The sequence below is a fragment of the Gossypium arboreum genome, chromosome 11 (assembly GCF_025698485.1).
Source record: "Gossypium arboreum isolate Shixiya-1 chromosome 11, ASM2569848v2, whole genome shotgun sequence".
NCBI classification, from domain to species: Eukaryota; Viridiplantae; Streptophyta; class Magnoliopsida; order Malvales; family Malvaceae; genus Gossypium; species Gossypium arboreum.
The window spans coordinates 133,096,347-133,113,422 of NC_069080.1; the positions used below are offsets into that span (position 1 = coordinate 133,096,347).

Below are 17,076 nucleotides of genomic sequence, written 5' to 3' on the forward strand. Positions count from 1 at the left end.
TCAGGCGACCAATAACGAAGAAAAAGGAGATCCTTTGTTATAGGCTGGTTATTTTGTTTACCGGATACCCAGCCCAACCAGAACCAGTCACTCTCATCGACTTGTCTAGAATGTCTACGGTGGATAACAGCTCTACAATATTTCATTTTAGAAATAGATGAGGAAGTTGAAGGTAACGACAACATGACAACGTACGACAAGAAAAAGGTATCTCAGTTTGGTGTTCAAAACCAGAAAACAAACCACCCAATACCCCAGAAAGAAACGAGAAACAATAAGTATATAAGCAACAAGAAAGAAAAACAGTTCAAATTTCCAGGGAACAGCAAAGGTTTCTAAGCAATTTCTCTATGCATTTCCCACTTTTTCTTTTTCCAATAATAACGCATGAGGTCATAGATGAGCAGTGATGCTTTTCCCAAAAGGAATCAAGAAGGTGAGAGTTGACAAAGTGGAGCCTACTTTAATTAATGTGTCGGACGGTTTGTGTTTTATGCACTTAAGAATTAGAGATTAGCATGATCATTATGAAAAAGTAATAATTAAAACATAATATAAATTTTTACTATTTTAATATTTATATAATCCAAAGTTCTCTGCTCTTACATATAAGAGAGAGCTTGAAAACAAATTAAATATCCTTCCAAGCTATCATTTTCCATTTATATGCTATATAATTTTTCATACTTTTCATTACCAGCAGTTTCTATCACAGTTTCAATGCAGTCATATCCTTTTCAGCAATAGTATTGCAAGAACATTTTCCATTAACAAAGTGATGGAAAGAGTTAGCATCTCTTATGATAATCTCCATCACCGTATGGCAATACATGGAGATTCTTAGTGATCCTTATCAAGCTTCCTGCTGGTGCATTTAAAAGTCCTAAAGCAATAAAAAAAAAAAGGGCATGTAATGAAGAACACGAATTGTATCCGGCATGTAACCTAAAGCTTCGAGTAATAATTTCATGTTCTTGAGAATCTGATTGATTTCATCCAAATTCAGATGCGAATCTTCGCCAGCAAAAAAGGCATGGAGCTGCTTTCCAACTTCAATCAGGCTGTATCCTGGTGTTTTTTTAGTCCTTGTCTTCTCATGAGACCTCAAATATGATCTACTCCGCGCCATCTCCTTGCTTCAGCATATATGTTCGTTAACATGATGTAAATTCCCAGGTTTGTTGCGTCCAAGCTCGATAAATATTCTGAGGTTTTTATGCCAATATGTGTTTCTGCATCTGCTCAGAAACAAACTTCTTCCCGGGTCCACAAGCCCCAAGTGACTACAAGCGGATAGAAGAGAGACAAATGTAGTTTTATTCGGCTTGAGTTTCTCCTCTAAAAGTTGGCGATAGAGATCAAGAGCTTTGTGTCCTTAACCATGCATGCCTTAGCCTGTGATCATAGAATTCCATGATATGACATCTTTAAGAAAGGACACATCTTCGAATACCCTATTGGCATAGTTAATGTTTCCACACTTGGCATACATATTGATCAAGGCTGTCCAGTTAACTATATTGAAAGCATAACCATGCCGTAACAATCAAGCATGGACACTCCTTCCTTTCTTCAACAAACCCAAGTGTGCACACAGGGAAGCCAGAAAAAAAAATTTTAGGGGCGAAGGAAATTTTAATTTTTTATAGTCTATATATTTATAATTTTTAAAGGATTAAATTAAATTTTTATAATTTTAGGGGGGCCAAAGTGTAATTTTACCTTTACTAATTTAAAATTTTAAAAAAATCTAAAGGGCCTAAATGAAAATTTCCCATTTTAGGGGGGGCCAGGGCCCATGCCTGCCCCCCCTGGTTTCGCCCCTGTGTGCACAACAATGGACTAAACTAACCAGAGTTGTATTAATCTTATGCCATCTTCGGCGTGCCTGTTTTGTATTAATCCAACAAGCATAGCAATCCAGGTAATCACATTCCAATTCTTCATCCTATCAAACACGAAATTTGCCTCCTTTAAGGCGCCACACTTGGAATACAAATCTACTATTGATGTACACAAAATAAGGTTCATGATGAGGCCTTTCCGAAAAGTATAGCCATGGAGAACCTTCCCAGTTTCCAAATCTGCTAGTTGAGCACAACCTTGGAGAAGGCTAATTATGGTTCCTCAATCAAAACTGCCACCAGTTAATACTAATTTCCGAAACAGATAGAAAGATTCGTTTACTAAACAATTCTGAGCATACCCTGAGATGATAACATTCCATGAAACCAGATTTTTTGCAGGCATGATATTGAAAAATGAAAACTGATCGAGCTCTTTTATGTTCACCCATCTTACTATACATATCAACGAATGCAGTGAGCACCAAAACATCGGTTCCCATTCCAAATACGAGAAGGAATCCTTGAACACACCCCACAAGCTTGAACCAAACTGACCACGGTTACAGCACTTGGCCTAACACCACATAAAACCATGTCAAGAAACAAATCAAAAGCTTCATCATAGTAACATCCCGTTATCACAGGATTTTCACCTTATTACCTGCTTCCTCATGGAGCATTCCATCTTTCTCCACATTTTTGTCTCAAAGTTGACTATTTTTTCTTCCACCTACAATATAGATGTAAGTTTATCCATATAACATAAAATGTAACAAAAAAAAAAAAATCCATCAAACTTTATGAGTTTCAATCATATAAAAATTTGAATTATATGAAAAAAATTTAAATGGTATGAGAAACTGTCACCCAAATCTGAGATATGTGCAGAATACTAGATCATGTTCAACATGTTTATACTCAAATTTTTAGAGTTGTTTATATATGTGTATATATATATATTTTAAGAATCATATCTCATAATCTTTATCAAAATATATGTTGAGTAAAGATGTCCAAAATGTGTACTTTAAATAAAATAAAAAAGATATAAATAAGGTATTCTATCAAAAAAATAGTAAACAAGGTAGATAAAAATGTCTAGAAAAAGATTTAATAGGATAAGGCTAGTAAAGTAGTTTACCACAATTAATGCTTCTTGCAAGATCGGCCCCTTAGAAAATTGAAAATTTCTTTTATCCGTTTTGGTTGCAGACCTTCTTCCTTCATCTCCTCGTAGATATTACGCTTTCGTTTTACAAGGAAGTGCTACCTATTGATCCATCGTTATCGGCAGAGTGTTGATGAATATCTTCAAAATTTGCAGAACATTGACTGCTATGGCTATGCTGCTCTTTTAATTGATCCATCTCTTCCAAATCTTTCTCATACACTATTCTAACACCACACTTCTTCACCTTAACACCGGGACCAATTGGGTTTGTGAAAGACAGCTCAAGCTCATTGCATTCCTGTTCTGAGCAATCTATTGTTGATAAATTCTTTGTTTCACTTTCATCTTCCAAGGAAAATGGATATAATTTGTCACGTGACCAATAACGAAGAAAAGGTGATCCTTCGTTATAGGCTGGTTATTTTGTTTACCTAACAACCAGCCCAACCAGTCACTCTCATCAACTTGTCCAGATTTTCTACAATCGATAACCGCTCTACAGATGATAACCTCCTCATCCCTAGAAGCATTATCATTGACAAAAATGCAACACCCAGCAACTCCTATCCATTGACTATCATTTTGAATATTGAGAGGTAGAGGTATCTTAATTGAAGAGCCACCTGTCTGTCGGCTAAACCATTCTGGGATTTCACTTCCAGGCATAATAACATCAAATATTTTTTTTGAATTTGCAAATGGCTGCAAAATAAAACACCAGTCGTTTGGTAACTAGAACCAAAAATTATCAAGTATGAGATTCTATAAGCGAAAAATAAGAGAGATCAGTTGACCTTAAGATGTTTTTTCAGCAATGTTAATGCGTTGATGTTCTCTACCAATCTATAGCAGTTAACCGCTTTAATGAAAGTCGAACCCACTAAATTGGGTACATCCAATGGACTTGCAAGTTCAACTACTTCAAGCGAAGCACAACCATCTAACCGCACATCTTCTATACTTGTTAGAAGCTCAGGCACCGATTTAAGCTCCTTGCAATTTGACAATCGAAGGGTTTTAAGCTTGGAAAGTCGAGTAAGAGCTGAAGGAATGCCAATGAAATTGTTCCCACTAAGATCAAGTAATATCAAAGAGGATAGACCAGAAATATCACTTGGAATATCTGCTTCATAAAGATTGCTAACATTGCAATTTGACAATCCAAGATATTGAAGCTTGGAGAGTCGCATAAGAGACACGGGTATGTTGCTGAAACTGTTACCACTAAGATCAAGTTTTTTCAAAGAGGATAAACAAGAAAGATCATTAGGAATGTCTCCTTCCCGAAGATTGCTATACCTTAGATTCAACTCTCTTAATCTGGACAAAGAAGGCAACATCAGAGCCATGGAACTCATCCTTCCTCTTTGGATTACCTTGAAAAGAGAAGAAAGATTTCTTTGCAACTTAGATGGTACCTTGCATCCATTGAAAGACAAAACTTTAAGATTTTTCAATTGAAAAATGAAGGATGGTAGTTTTGTTATAGCTGTTTCACTTAAGTCAAGCTCTTCCAAAAATTCTAATTGCTGTAAACTCTCTGGCAAATTTTCAACTTTATAACAACCAGAAAGATCAAGACTTTTTAGACATTCCATTTTCCCATCAATCTCTGGAAACCTTACAAGATTTGAACAACCCGAAAGAATTAATGTTTCAAGAGATTCCATTCCAATTTTGGTTGGAAGACTCCTAAGACTTCTACAGCCTCTTAAATTCAAAAGTTTAAGGCTCTTAAGCACTCCAATTGACGGATGAACATGTGCTAATCTGGTACAACCTTCCAAAATCAATACTTCAAGATACGTGGCTGTTGTGAAGTCTGGTGTCTTGATCAGGTTTCGGGACCCTTCAAGATTGACCATTTTCAATTTATACAAGGGCTGTTGAAAACAATAATAAATTAGAAAGAAAGATAAAAGACTAATTTTTTCTTGTTATTTTTCTATCATAATAAAATTTGAATCATTCAACTTAAAATAAACAAAAACACAACGATGGGATTAATTAATTCTTACTCTATTTCCCTTCCATAGTTGTTCAATGCAACTGTATGACAAGATAAGTGCAACAAGGTTATCCGGTTTGAAGCTTGAAGGTAATAATCTTAAAGGACATCCTTTCCAATCTAAAAGTCGTAACTCATTAGAAATATATGTGAGATCATAACAATTCGAGAGGCAAAGGACTTTGAGCAATCTCAACTTTTTCATCTTTAAGAAGGCATCGACACTCAAATTGAGCATCTTGTTCGACTCCCTGATAACCATGGGCAAAACAAAGAGGAGATTCAAGATATAGAAAACAAATTCTCTACAATTATGTTGCTTCAGCAACCTTTTTTTCTTAAAATAGACATGTCCAACACTCATGTCTGACTCGTATTATAACATAGGTATAAAAATATGATATTTCAAAGACTCTTCAAATATATAAAACACTTAAAAAGAAAATCGAACATACTTGAGTCAAACACAAATTCATACTTAACACCTACATCTGAGTCCAAATAACATAGCTTGAAAGAATTGGAACAAATATTCACCAACACATCACTAACTCTTTCTTTTTTTAAAAAGAATTAAGCGGTTAAAAATTTTGTCAATGCTTTTTAATTTCTTACTTTTTTACAAAAATAAAAATAACAACATTACTAATAATATGCATAGATACATGTTTATATATGTTTTCCTACCTCTTAATATCGATGATCACACCTTCAATCACTTCTGTAGCCTAAACATCAAGAGTAAAACATAAAAAACAGAAAAATAATGGTTTTAAACTATACAATCAAATTTGTGAAAACTTACATTTATATTTATCGTAGCATGTTCAAAATTATACATATATTTAGGAATATAACAAATAGAAGTATTCTTGATTATACATACTGCATAAGTCTTATTAATACTTATAATCAACAAAAAGATTTAAAATGACATATACTTAGAAAGATGATGAACTGATCTATTTGTTTTACTCGATCAAGCATTTAAAACATAACTTCATAAATATGAAGTTGTAAAAATGAGTTATAGACATTTTTTCACCAGTTATTCTTGACAATGTAAATAGATAATTTATTTCACTCAATAAATATATACAAATAAGTGGTTATAATAATGTATGTTATGGCTAATGAAACTCTCAAACCTCCTGTAAGGTCCATGTGTTTTGTACCAAAAAACATAATAGTGATAAATGGAATGACTGCAAGATTCAAATTGAACCTAAAATCTACTGAATGTCACCTCTTAAAACATAATGTTAACCAATTGAATTCGAGTCGGAATATATATAATGCAATTTCAATGTAATGACTTACAGTGTTTTTTGTTAGCACATGATAAACATCTCTTTCCTCCCACAACCTGCAACGTTTTCCAGGTTCATCGATAGATTTTTCCCTAACAATTTGTCTTCCCATTTCTTGTATCAGGTTATGCATCCACAAATACTTGTCTTCATGAACTTTTATGAGAGATTTCTTAATGAGAACATCTATTCCAATATCTGGGAAAAACTCACAACCATCCAATACTTTCATTACAAAATCTTTCTCCTCCCCGTTGAAGAAGCATGCTATGTCTAGAAATATATTCTTCTCCCTTTCTTCCAATCCATTAAAGCTGATTCGAAGTGTATTGAGAATTTCTTTGTTAGAATCTCCTTTAAGCCTTTCGACTGCACTTCTCCATTGAGCTAAATCTCTACCGTACAAAAAAGAACCCAAAACTTCAAGAGCTAAGGGGAGACCACCAGCATAACGTACAACATGTTCAGAAAGCTTAATGAAATCATCTTTTGGCACTATATCACTAGGAAAAGCTTTCAAATTGAAAAGTCTAAGTGCATCATCAGGATTCAATGTTGTAGGCTTATACACACCATCGACTCCATAAGATCGGAGCAAATGTTCATCTCTTGTTGTTACAATGATTCGACTCCCTAAACCGAACCAATTACACCTTCCAACCAAGCATTTCAAGTGTTGTAAGTTATCAACATCATCAAGAATAACAAGAACTTTTTTATGAGACAACTTGTGGCTAATTATGGCATTCCCTTCATGAACATTGAAAAAATTGAAGCATTCATCTGGCAAGATTTGAGAAAGAAGTTGTTTTTGTAAAGAAACAAGTCCACGTTTGTTTGAAGCTTCTCGAACATCAGCAAGAAAGCTTTTACCTTCAAAATGAGGAGACATTTGAGTGTAAACGACCCTTGCAAGAGTTGTTTTACCAATACCACCCATTCCACAAATTCCTATAATGCGGACATCGTCTTCCCCAATGTTTATTTTCGGATACAACTCCTCCAAATGTAAACTAATTCCAACCAACTCATCATGAACAACCGGATATGTCTGACATAATTTCGCTGATATCTTCTTAACAATGTCTCCAATAAATTCCATTTCATGTCTACAAAGAAATATAATTTTGTTGATATCTTTCAAATGCTCTTTTTTTCTATTTCAATGAACAATATAGTTTAGAAGCAAACAAAAAGCAAGATGACACAACTTGCTCTTTAGTAGAAAAATTGAACTTTACAATTAAACACATGTAATCCCCTGATGCCATTAAAACTAGAAAAGAAAGAATACCTGTTATTTAAATGCCATCCCCTGATGCTAGCCACTTCAGTCAAAGCATCTCGCCACCTTTGGAGCTTTTCTTTATCTTCTTTGTATCTCTCTTCGTGTTTGGCAAAGGCTTCATCAACTTTACCTTTCTGTTTTTTAAAATCAGATGGATCAACATTGTAAAAAATTGGAAAAACTTTATGGCCGTCGTTGTTATGTTGTTTAACAATCTCAGCAAGCTCCTCCAAGCAACAACTTGAAAAGGCATAAGTTTCAGAGAAAACGATTATCGAGCACCATGATTGCTGAACTGCTTTGAGAATTCCTGGTGTGATCTCTTCACCCGCCTCCAGCTTTAGATCATCTTTGAAAGTGACAATCCCACTTCTCCTTAGAGCATGATAGAGATGATCCGTGAAGTTCCTGCGGGTATCTTCACCTCTAAAACTCAAGAAAACATCATATTTCTTCCTAGAAATGGATGAGGGAATTGAAGCTATCGACATCATGACAATGTATCAGAAGAAATTTGCCGCTCAAAATCAGAGAACAAAACGCCCAATACCCAGAAAGAAACCAGCAACAATTAGTATGTATAAGCAACGAGAAAGCGAAAAACAGTTCAAATGTCCAGGGAAGAAAAAAGTTTTGTAAGCAAAAGTTCTCAATACATTTCTCACCTTCCCTTTTTCCAAGAAAAAAACGCGTAGCAGTGGAAAGTGGGGTCATAGACGTGATATGATGTGTTTTTCTACGAAGAAACCAAGAAGGTGAGAGCTCACAAAGAGGAACCTACTTTCATTAAAGTGTTTGACGGTTTGTCTTTTTTTATTACAAACAATACTAAGTAAAGATATAATGTTTCTTCTGTATTAAAAAACAAAAAAGAATTAAATATTATGAATATTGCCTTTTCAATTATTTATTTTATGATATCGACACGTAATTTTAATAATTTTTTATTTTGAATTTAAACTTTAAATTTTAAACTTAAATCTAATTCTAAAATTATAAATCTAAACCTTAAACTCGAAATCTCAAACATGAACATGAATTTTAAACTCGAAATTTTAAACTCCAAACTCAAAACATATTCAATATTTAAGATTTTAAGTTCGGGATTCAGGATTCAAATTTAAGTTCAATTTATAATTTAAGGTTTGAGATTTAAAGTTTAAAGTTTAAATTTAAAATTCTAAGTTTAAGATTTCATTGTTTTGAGTTTGAAGTTCAAAATTTATAGTTCAAGGTAAAAAAAAATTATCAAAATTACATACCGGTAAAATTACCGAAATATCATTATATAATTAAAAGAGATGATATGATGAGAAAATGTTCATAAAATAATTTTTCATCTCCTGTCCAATAATTCAAAACTGAGGCTGAAAAAACAGGTAAAAAGAAAAAGGGTTGACTGGCTAATAGAACCGTTTTCTTCTATTTTAATAATTTTATAAATTTTTTAATAATTTATTTAATAATCTTGCCTTTTGCAGGTTTCTGTAGAGACCAAAGTGAAAAGCAGATAGTATCACAGTTTCAATGCAGGCCTGAGGATTAAATATTTTAACATCGCAATCAAATCATTTTCACCAATAATCATTGCAAGAACATTTTCCATCAACAAAGTGATGGAAACGGTTAGCATCTCTTACGATAATCTCCCTCTTTACCACCTTTGATATATATTTAGTCACTGTATGGCAATCACCACATACACGGAGGTTCTTACTGATCCTTATCAAGCTTCCTGCCGGTGTATGTAAAAGTCCGAAAGCGATAGCTAACCTCTCACTATGCCTCCACAGTGATTTGATCTTCATCGCCTCATCTACGTCATGAAGAACACAACTTGTATCCGGTACATAACCTAAAGCTTCAAGTTCTGATTTCAAGTTCTCGAGAATCTGATCGATTTCGACCGAGTTCGGATGTGAATCTTCACCAGCAAAAAACGCATGGAGCTGTTTTCCAACTTCAATCAGGCTGCATCCTGGTGTTTTTTTCAGTCCGCGTCCCCTCATGAGACCTCGAATATGATCTACTGCATCCCATCTCCTTGCTTCAGCATATATGTTTGATAACATGATGTAAATACCCGGGTTTGTTGCGTCCAAACTTAATAAATAGTCTGCAGCTTTTATGCCGATATCAATGTTCTTGTGCATTCTACAACCATTTAGCAATGCTTCGAAAACTTCACGGCTCGATTGAAAGGGCATTTGATTGATCAATACCTCCGCTTCTTTGATATGTCCTGCTCTGCTAAGAAGATCGACATAGCAAGCATAATGCTTCTCATTAGCCCTGATGTTATGGTCGCTTTCCATGCTCAGAAACAATCTTCTTCCTTGGTCCACGAGCCCTGAGTGACTACAAGCGGATAGAAGAGAGACAAATGTAGTTTTATTCGGCTTGAGTCCCTCATCTAACATTCGGTGATAGAGATCAAGAGCTTTGTGTCCTTGACCATGCATGCCATAGCCTGTGATCATAGAATTCCATGATATAACATCTTTAAGAAAGGACACATCTTCGAATAACCTCTCAGCATAGTTAATGTTTCCACACTTGGCATACATATCAATCAAGGCTGTCCTGTTAACTACGTCGAAAGCATAACCATGCCGTAACAATCGAGCATGCACACTCCTTCCTTTCTTCAATGAACCCAAGTGTGCACAACAGTGGACTAAACTAACCAAAGTTGTAGAATTTGCAGTGACTCCCTCTTCTTGCATCTTACCAAATAATCTTATGGCATCTTCGGCGTGGCCATTTTGTGCTAATCCGACAAGCATAGCAGTCCATGTAATCACATTTCGATTCTTCATCCTATCAAACACAAAAGTTGCCTCCTTTAAGGCACCACACTTGGAATACAAATCTACTAATGCTGTACACAAAATAACGTTTATGTCGAGGCCTTTCCGGAAAATATAACCATGGAGAACCTTCCCACTTTCCAAATCTGCCACTTGAGCACAACCTTGGAGGAGGCTAATTATGGTTCCTGAATCGAAACCACCACCAGTTAATATTAATTTCTGAAACAGATCGAAAGCTTCATATACCAAACAATTCTGAACATACCCTGAGATTATAACATTCCATGAAACCAGAGTTTTTGCAGGCATGATATCGAAAACTGATTGAGCTCTTTCATGTTCACCCAACTTACTATACATATCAATCAATGCAGTATGCACTAAAACATCAGTTCCCAATCCGAATACGAGAACCAATCCATGAACGCGTTTCCCTAGTTCTAAATTCCTCGTTCCTCCACAAGCTTGAACCAAACTGACCATAGTTATAGCACTTGGCCTAACACCACAAAGAATCATCTCAAGAAACAAATCAAAAGCTGCAACATAGTAACATCCCTTTACATAACCACCAATCATTGAATTCCAACAAACAACATCTCTGCTGATCATCTGATTAAAAACCAGTCTCGCACTATCGAAATCACCGAATTTCATAAAGAAATTAACCATTGAACTTCCCAAAAACTTATCACCATCCACTCTATGATCCGCAGCTCTCTTGATTACTTCCCTTCCCCTTTCATAATCTTCTAGTTCCATACAAGCCTTCAACACAAAATTACACGAATAACTATCGAATCCCCAATCTGAAGCCCCCATTAGTTCAAACAACTCAATAGTTTCCTTATAACACTGATTTCTCAAATACCCATTAAGCATTGAATTACAAAGAATGGGTTTTGGTTGAGGAATTTTATCAAACACTTTCCTGGCAAGCCCCAAACAACCCAGTTCACTATAACTTCTAACCAAATTGGATGACAAAAAATGGTGTTTAGATACAGAATTCGTGATAATCTGGGCATGGATAGATTTAACAGACAAAAGGGTATTTGAGAATTCATGTAAAAGTGACAAGAATCTCTGAATATCGAGAGGGAGATGATTAAAGTTGGCATTGTTTATACTTGAAAATGAGTGCAAAGAGAGAAACTTGAAGGGTACTTTGTAAAGAAAATTATGAGTATTAAGATTGGGGGAAGGCATAAAGGATATCATAAGAGAGTGGAATTTGAGTTAAAGTGCTTTCTTTTTAACTAAAGCCATTGAATTTCTTAAAGTTCTAAGGCCTAATAGCTTCATAGCAACCTAGGGTTCATCCAACTACTGAATTTAGTGGATTAATTAACAATGATTTATTCTTATTAATGGTGCCTGAATTGTAAAAAAAAATCTCTATTTTAATTTTTTGTCCGAAAAAAATAAGTGTATATAAGGTTTTTTTTTTCATTAAAATTCTTATCTAAATATTTTAATGCAGTTGAAACTCAATATGGTCACTAAATACTGGGATTTTAAGCAAAAAAAAAAACTAATACTATGGCCTGATTGTGTTTTTTAATGAGTTTTAAGTTGTGTTGGTAAAATATATCTTCTTTAGATCTCTCTTAAATTTATTATGATTAGTAAATCGGGGTTAATTGTAATTATTAATTTTGATTAGAATAGTTCATATAATTTTAAGTTTTATTTAATCGAAAATAATACTTACACCACCAATTTTGTCTTAATTTAATCAAAATAATAATATCAAATGAGATATGGTAGTTTTATTAGACCTATACATTTTTTTTTGAATAAAATGCATACCTTTCAAGTAAAATATGCATCTTTTGAGTAAAATAAAACAAAATTGATAATTTAATTACTTATATGAGAATTGAAATACATTTGAAGTCTCTGAATTACTAGTAAGTTGATGTTTTGGTTACTCCATTTTAAAAAGTTATAAAATTATCATTAAATAGTTCAAAAATTTTCGTTTAAGTCATAAAATAGTTAAAATCTTTATTATATGATCTTCTCCATTCTCACTTCCAATACCAATCAAAAGGGCAAATTTCCCCTCCTCTTTTATGCTTTAGTTTTTTCTTTTCATAAAATAGTTTTGAAAGTTACAAATTTACAAACTAAACTCTAAACAATTTTTTTCTCCGATCTTCAATACCAACCATTAAATCAGCTTAAATTTGAGATATGTTCTACTCATTTATAAGTATTATTTCACTATATCGATCATCGAATCGTCACTCGAAGCTTACTAATCAGACTTTTAAAAGAAAAAACTTAACAATCAAATAAGTTAAATGATCACATTTAAATAATTCGATAATTATTTTATAACTTGCTAAAGTTGAATACACTTGAGTAATTTGCCGTCCTTTTTATTTTACTTCCTAATATAGGATTGAACTTTTATTTTCAAAATGCATTGCCTTCTTTGGTCATGAACCATAAATCAGGAACCATGGGAGAGTGGGAATTTAGTATTTTCTGTATTGATTTCATGTTGGTATTATTTTCAAGGACACGAATACGTTTCCGGTTCCTTCACTTCTATCAATATTGCAGAAATAAAGAAAGCTATACAACAGTCAATTACAATAAATATCAATAGTATATCAATAACAAAGACACAAAATAATGACCTAAAATCGCATTTCAGCTGTGATTTAAATTCTGAGTTCTAAACTAATTGAGTCTTAGCTTGATTAGTATCGATGTTGTTGTCAGTGCAGGACATGCGTTCGAGTGCGCTAAAACGCATTATCCTCCTATTTAAGGGTTGAAGAGAGGCTATGGGTAATTCTAGGAATTGTTTCAAAATTAACATATATTATAAGAATCTATAATGAGATTACTGTTAAAAAAAATCCGGTTCTAAAATTGGTGTGAAAACAAAATCCAAGCAAAATCATATCTATTTCAATCCAACAACATACCAGTACAGTAACCTTCTTTCAATATAAGATTTTTTAAAAAAAAGTTACAAACACTAATAATTAGAGCACCAAAAATGTCTAGAGAAAACATGTATATACCAGGAATAGGGAGCAGGGGTAACAAAAATTATGACTTAATTCCTTCTACCTTTGTTTTTCCGGGATGAAACTACAACCCAACCGTCTTCAGCTTCAGCTGACTGGTTTTGCTTTGGCTCTTCTGTAAGCATACTAACTGGATTCAAACTTGACTGAGAGTTCGGTACATCCACCATCATGTTTGCCGCGATGTCTGCACTCATGCTATCATTTTCATCATCATCGTCATCCTCATCTTCGTCGTTACTCTAGGATAAAAATAATATGAATCCATGAGAAGAATAATAAACAATTTCAACCCATAAATCTACACCTTATATGATGACTCGGTAATCTTTTGTTAGTAAGCAAAGAATCCATCATGTAAGAACCAATCATGGGAAGAATATTTGAGAGAGAAAACTGTAGATGAAACCTTTTTAATAGTTCCACCATCCAAATGCAGTTGTTATTTTATGAGAGGCCATGCCATGCCATTAAAATTGGGGGGGGGGGAGGCAAGCAGTATAAACCATTCCATTTCAGAATATACCATCCATCATAATTGATCTAAGGTTTTAATAGTATAAACCTTTCCACATCGAGAAGGGGATTGGAAGATGCGGAGTTGAAGGTAACCCCAGAAGTAGCAAGTATGAACCAACACTTTTTCTTTTCCTTTTTCATCTATTAATTTTATGTCAAGTTTTTAATATTAAGAAACAGAACTAAACTCAGAAAAGCAATAAAATAATCAGACTTCACAAATCAAATTGATAGTGAGAATCTGAGCTCCTTGATGATCACATAGTAACTAGTATCTTGCACCTCTAAGACCACTGAAGAAATCTTTTTCATATGAACAATGCGACTTTCCTAACATGTCAACATAGCTGCTAAGCATTGGAAACAAAAAGGAAACAAAATCTAAAGAAAGCAAAGATAAACAGAAGCAAATTTCAACAGAGATAGTATGCAGTATGTTATCTTCAAAACGAAACATATTAATAGGCATTAAAGGGTTTAAACAAGAAAATACCGGTCGGACATGAGCGACTGGAGGAGGATTCGTTGTCCTCAGTTTTTCAACAGATTGATAGTTACCTTCCAAACACTCTTCATGCATAATCATTAATTTCTCAGCCACCTGTAACAAGTCGAAGGAATTGAATTATCTCTAATGCATAATCATTATAGGAACTTGTTCCATTGTATAGCATGGGTATGCCATGTTTTTTGGCAACCTCCTATGTCAATGTGAAGTATCCAAGGTGAGCTGAACATAGACATGCTAGGTAAATAACAATTAAAAGTTGCACGTTGAATAAATGAAAATATATATTCCGACAGAATACCACAAAGAACAACTCAAAATGTCAACTTAGCTTGAACAAAGATTTGACCTAAAATGTTGGCTTTTTAAAGATTAAAAACTGCCCCTTGGTATAGCTTATTCTGTAAAACACATTCAGAAACTGATATGCCACAATGAGTTAAGGTGACAACAACATCGAATAACAAAATTAGATGGAACCAACCCGATTAAATCAATCATCAATGCAAAATTTTGATCGTTTCACTAAAGGAAAGTATATATTCCAAAAAACAACCCGAAAGAACAATTCAACAAGTTGTTAAACTTAATTTGATCAAAGAATTTGAGCCTAAACTGTTGGTTTTTAAAAAATTAAGAAAAACTACCCCTTGTTATAGTTCATTCTGTAAAATACACTAAAAAACCAAAGGAGCATCCATACTGTACACATTCATAAACTAATATATCACAATGTTCTTTAAGTGTCAGCAACATAGATTCGATTTGATTAAATTAAGGCAATTTTTGTATCAGTTGTACCAGATTTATAGCATCGAACATCATAAATAAGAGATTGAAATGACTATAGTATCCTGAATTGAAGCCAAGCCAAGGTTAAGATCGAAGATTGAAGATACCTCCTCAATGCTGCCATCTTCAACTAACGTATTAAGACTAAGCAAACCTTCCTCTAAAAGATTTTCCAAATCATCTATATAAAGCGGCTCCGCTGAGATAGTAAAAAAAAATCAAATTTAATTACTGGTTTTGGAAAATAAAAAAAAAAATAACTGATCATAATATACATAAAAGTTACCTCTGGCTTCAGTGAAGAATGCGAAGACGTCCGTGCAGATGGCGTTGGCTTTGCCGAGAGAATCACGGCCGCCCCACTCGTTTTCAACGGCGGCGGTGAGAGCCGACCACCGAGTGAGGATTAAGCTTATTCCTTCCTGGAATACCGGGGCTGATTCCGCCGTTAGTTTCTTCGATTCCATTGATTTTTTTTAATCCTTCTTTTTCTCTGTTCGCCTTTTGTTCTTTGCAATTTAGTTTGTCTATGAGAGAACTAAAACCCTACGAGTTTTCAAAGTGATCGAAGATGGGCTTGTTTGGATTGAGGATAAAAGTATTCGGTTATGGATAGAGGTGGAGTTTTAGTGAAAATGGTTTGGACCGGGTCTTAAAAAATCCAATTAAAGTTGGATTTTAATTGGGCTTTTGGAATTTAGAATTTCAATCTAAGCCCAACTAGGAGGAGCTATAGACGGTTCGGTTCAGTTCAATTTGATTTTTTTTTTTAAACTTACGATTAATTAGAAGTTTCATTACATGCATATGCGTGGAAACTAAAATTTAAAACATAAATATGTATTTAAAAGTAACCTATAATAAATAATGAAATATATGATTTGAAATTAATTTATAATAACACATTAAATATATATGTTATTAAAATGAAAAATTAAATTGAATTTTTTCATGATATCGTTATCAATCTTGAGTTGGTGTCGAGTTAATTTATGGCATCAACTCAGTCAAATATATTATTAATATATACAACTGATGGAGGTAAAAAGTATGCATAATAAAATTAAAAGGTATAAAAATATCAAAATAAAATTTTAGTAGAATGGTAAATTAAAGGGTTTATTAATGCAATTGGTGTCAGTTTGAATCCCACTATAAGTATATTTTTATTTATTTGTTTTAAAGTGAAAAAACTAAAATACTCTTAAATAATATCACTTATTTTAATTACGGAAGGGTATTATTGTAATTTTTCAACCAAGTTGGTGACCTAGTTGAGGGTGACACGAACTCAGTTAAGAGTTTAAATAATAGTAAGTATAGATATACAACTAATGCAGATAATAAAGTGTGCACAATAAAATTAAAATGTGTAAAAATATCAAAATAAAACTTTAGTAGAATGGTAAATTAAAGGTTTTATTAATACAATTGATGTGGGTGTGAATCTTACCATATGTATTTTATTGGTTTGTTTTAAAATGAAAAAACTAAAGTACCCTCAAATAATATTATTTATTTTAATTATGAAAGGGCATTCTCATAATTTTTTAACTAAATTGGGGACTCGATTGAGGGCAGTGACAGATCCAGAAATACAATTTAGGGGAGGCAGAGGTGAAATCAAAAATTTTTTGAGGAGCGGAATTAAATTATATATTTTGATTATAGTAAAAATGCAAATTCATCATTTTTAATAGTCTATATCTCTATAATTTTTAGAGGATTCAATCAATTTTTTATCATTTTGAGGGGACAAAATGCAATTTT

The 17,076-nt window shown here is 33.4% G+C and overlaps 3 protein-coding genes across 4 annotated transcripts; all 3 read right to left on the reverse strand.

Annotated features, from left to right (window-relative positions):
* Positions 1-734: 734 nt before the first annotated feature.
* Positions 735-8,429, reverse strand: LOC108471190 (disease resistance protein RUN1). Of its 2 annotated transcripts, XM_053021953.1 has the most exons (9): positions 7,631-8,429; positions 6,347-7,445; positions 5,714-5,754; positions 5,037-5,277; positions 3,813-4,901; positions 2,989-3,720; positions 2,509-2,577; positions 2,207-2,421; positions 1,858-2,113 (listed from the first exon to the last, which is right to left on the reverse strand). In XM_053021953.1, the coding sequence occupies exons 1-6, from the start codon at positions 8,116-8,118 to the stop codon at positions 3,331-3,333; spliced, it is 3,348 nt and encodes a 1,115-aa protein (XP_052877913.1). In that variant the 5' UTR covers positions 8,119-8,429; the 3' UTR covers positions 1,858-2,113; positions 2,207-2,421; positions 2,509-2,577; positions 2,989-3,330. The 2 variants fall into 2 exon arrangements, with proteins under 2 accessions (XP_052877912.1, XP_052877913.1); XM_053021952.1 differs by having other exon boundaries at positions 735-2,421.
* Positions 8,430-9,166: 737 nt separating this feature from the next.
* Positions 9,167-11,918, reverse strand: LOC108471281 (pentatricopeptide repeat-containing protein At3g12770-like). The gene has a single exon (XM_017772921.2). The coding sequence runs from the start codon at positions 11,656-11,658 to the stop codon at positions 9,199-9,201; it is 2,460 nt and encodes an 819-aa protein (XP_017628410.1). The 5' UTR covers positions 11,659-11,918; the 3' UTR covers positions 9,167-9,198.
* Positions 11,919-13,343: 1,425 nt separating this feature from the next.
* LOC108471122 (uncharacterized) lies at positions 13,344-15,903 on the reverse strand. The gene is made up of 4 exons (XM_017772711.2): positions 15,593-15,903; positions 15,414-15,505; positions 14,500-14,607; positions 13,344-13,729 (listed from the first exon to the last, which is right to left on the reverse strand). Exons 1-4 carry the CDS (start codon positions 15,771-15,773, stop codon positions 13,517-13,519), a joined length of 594 nt encoding a protein of 197 aa, XP_017628200.1. The 5' UTR covers positions 15,774-15,903; the 3' UTR covers positions 13,344-13,516.
* Positions 15,904-17,076: the final 1,173 nt, after the last annotated feature.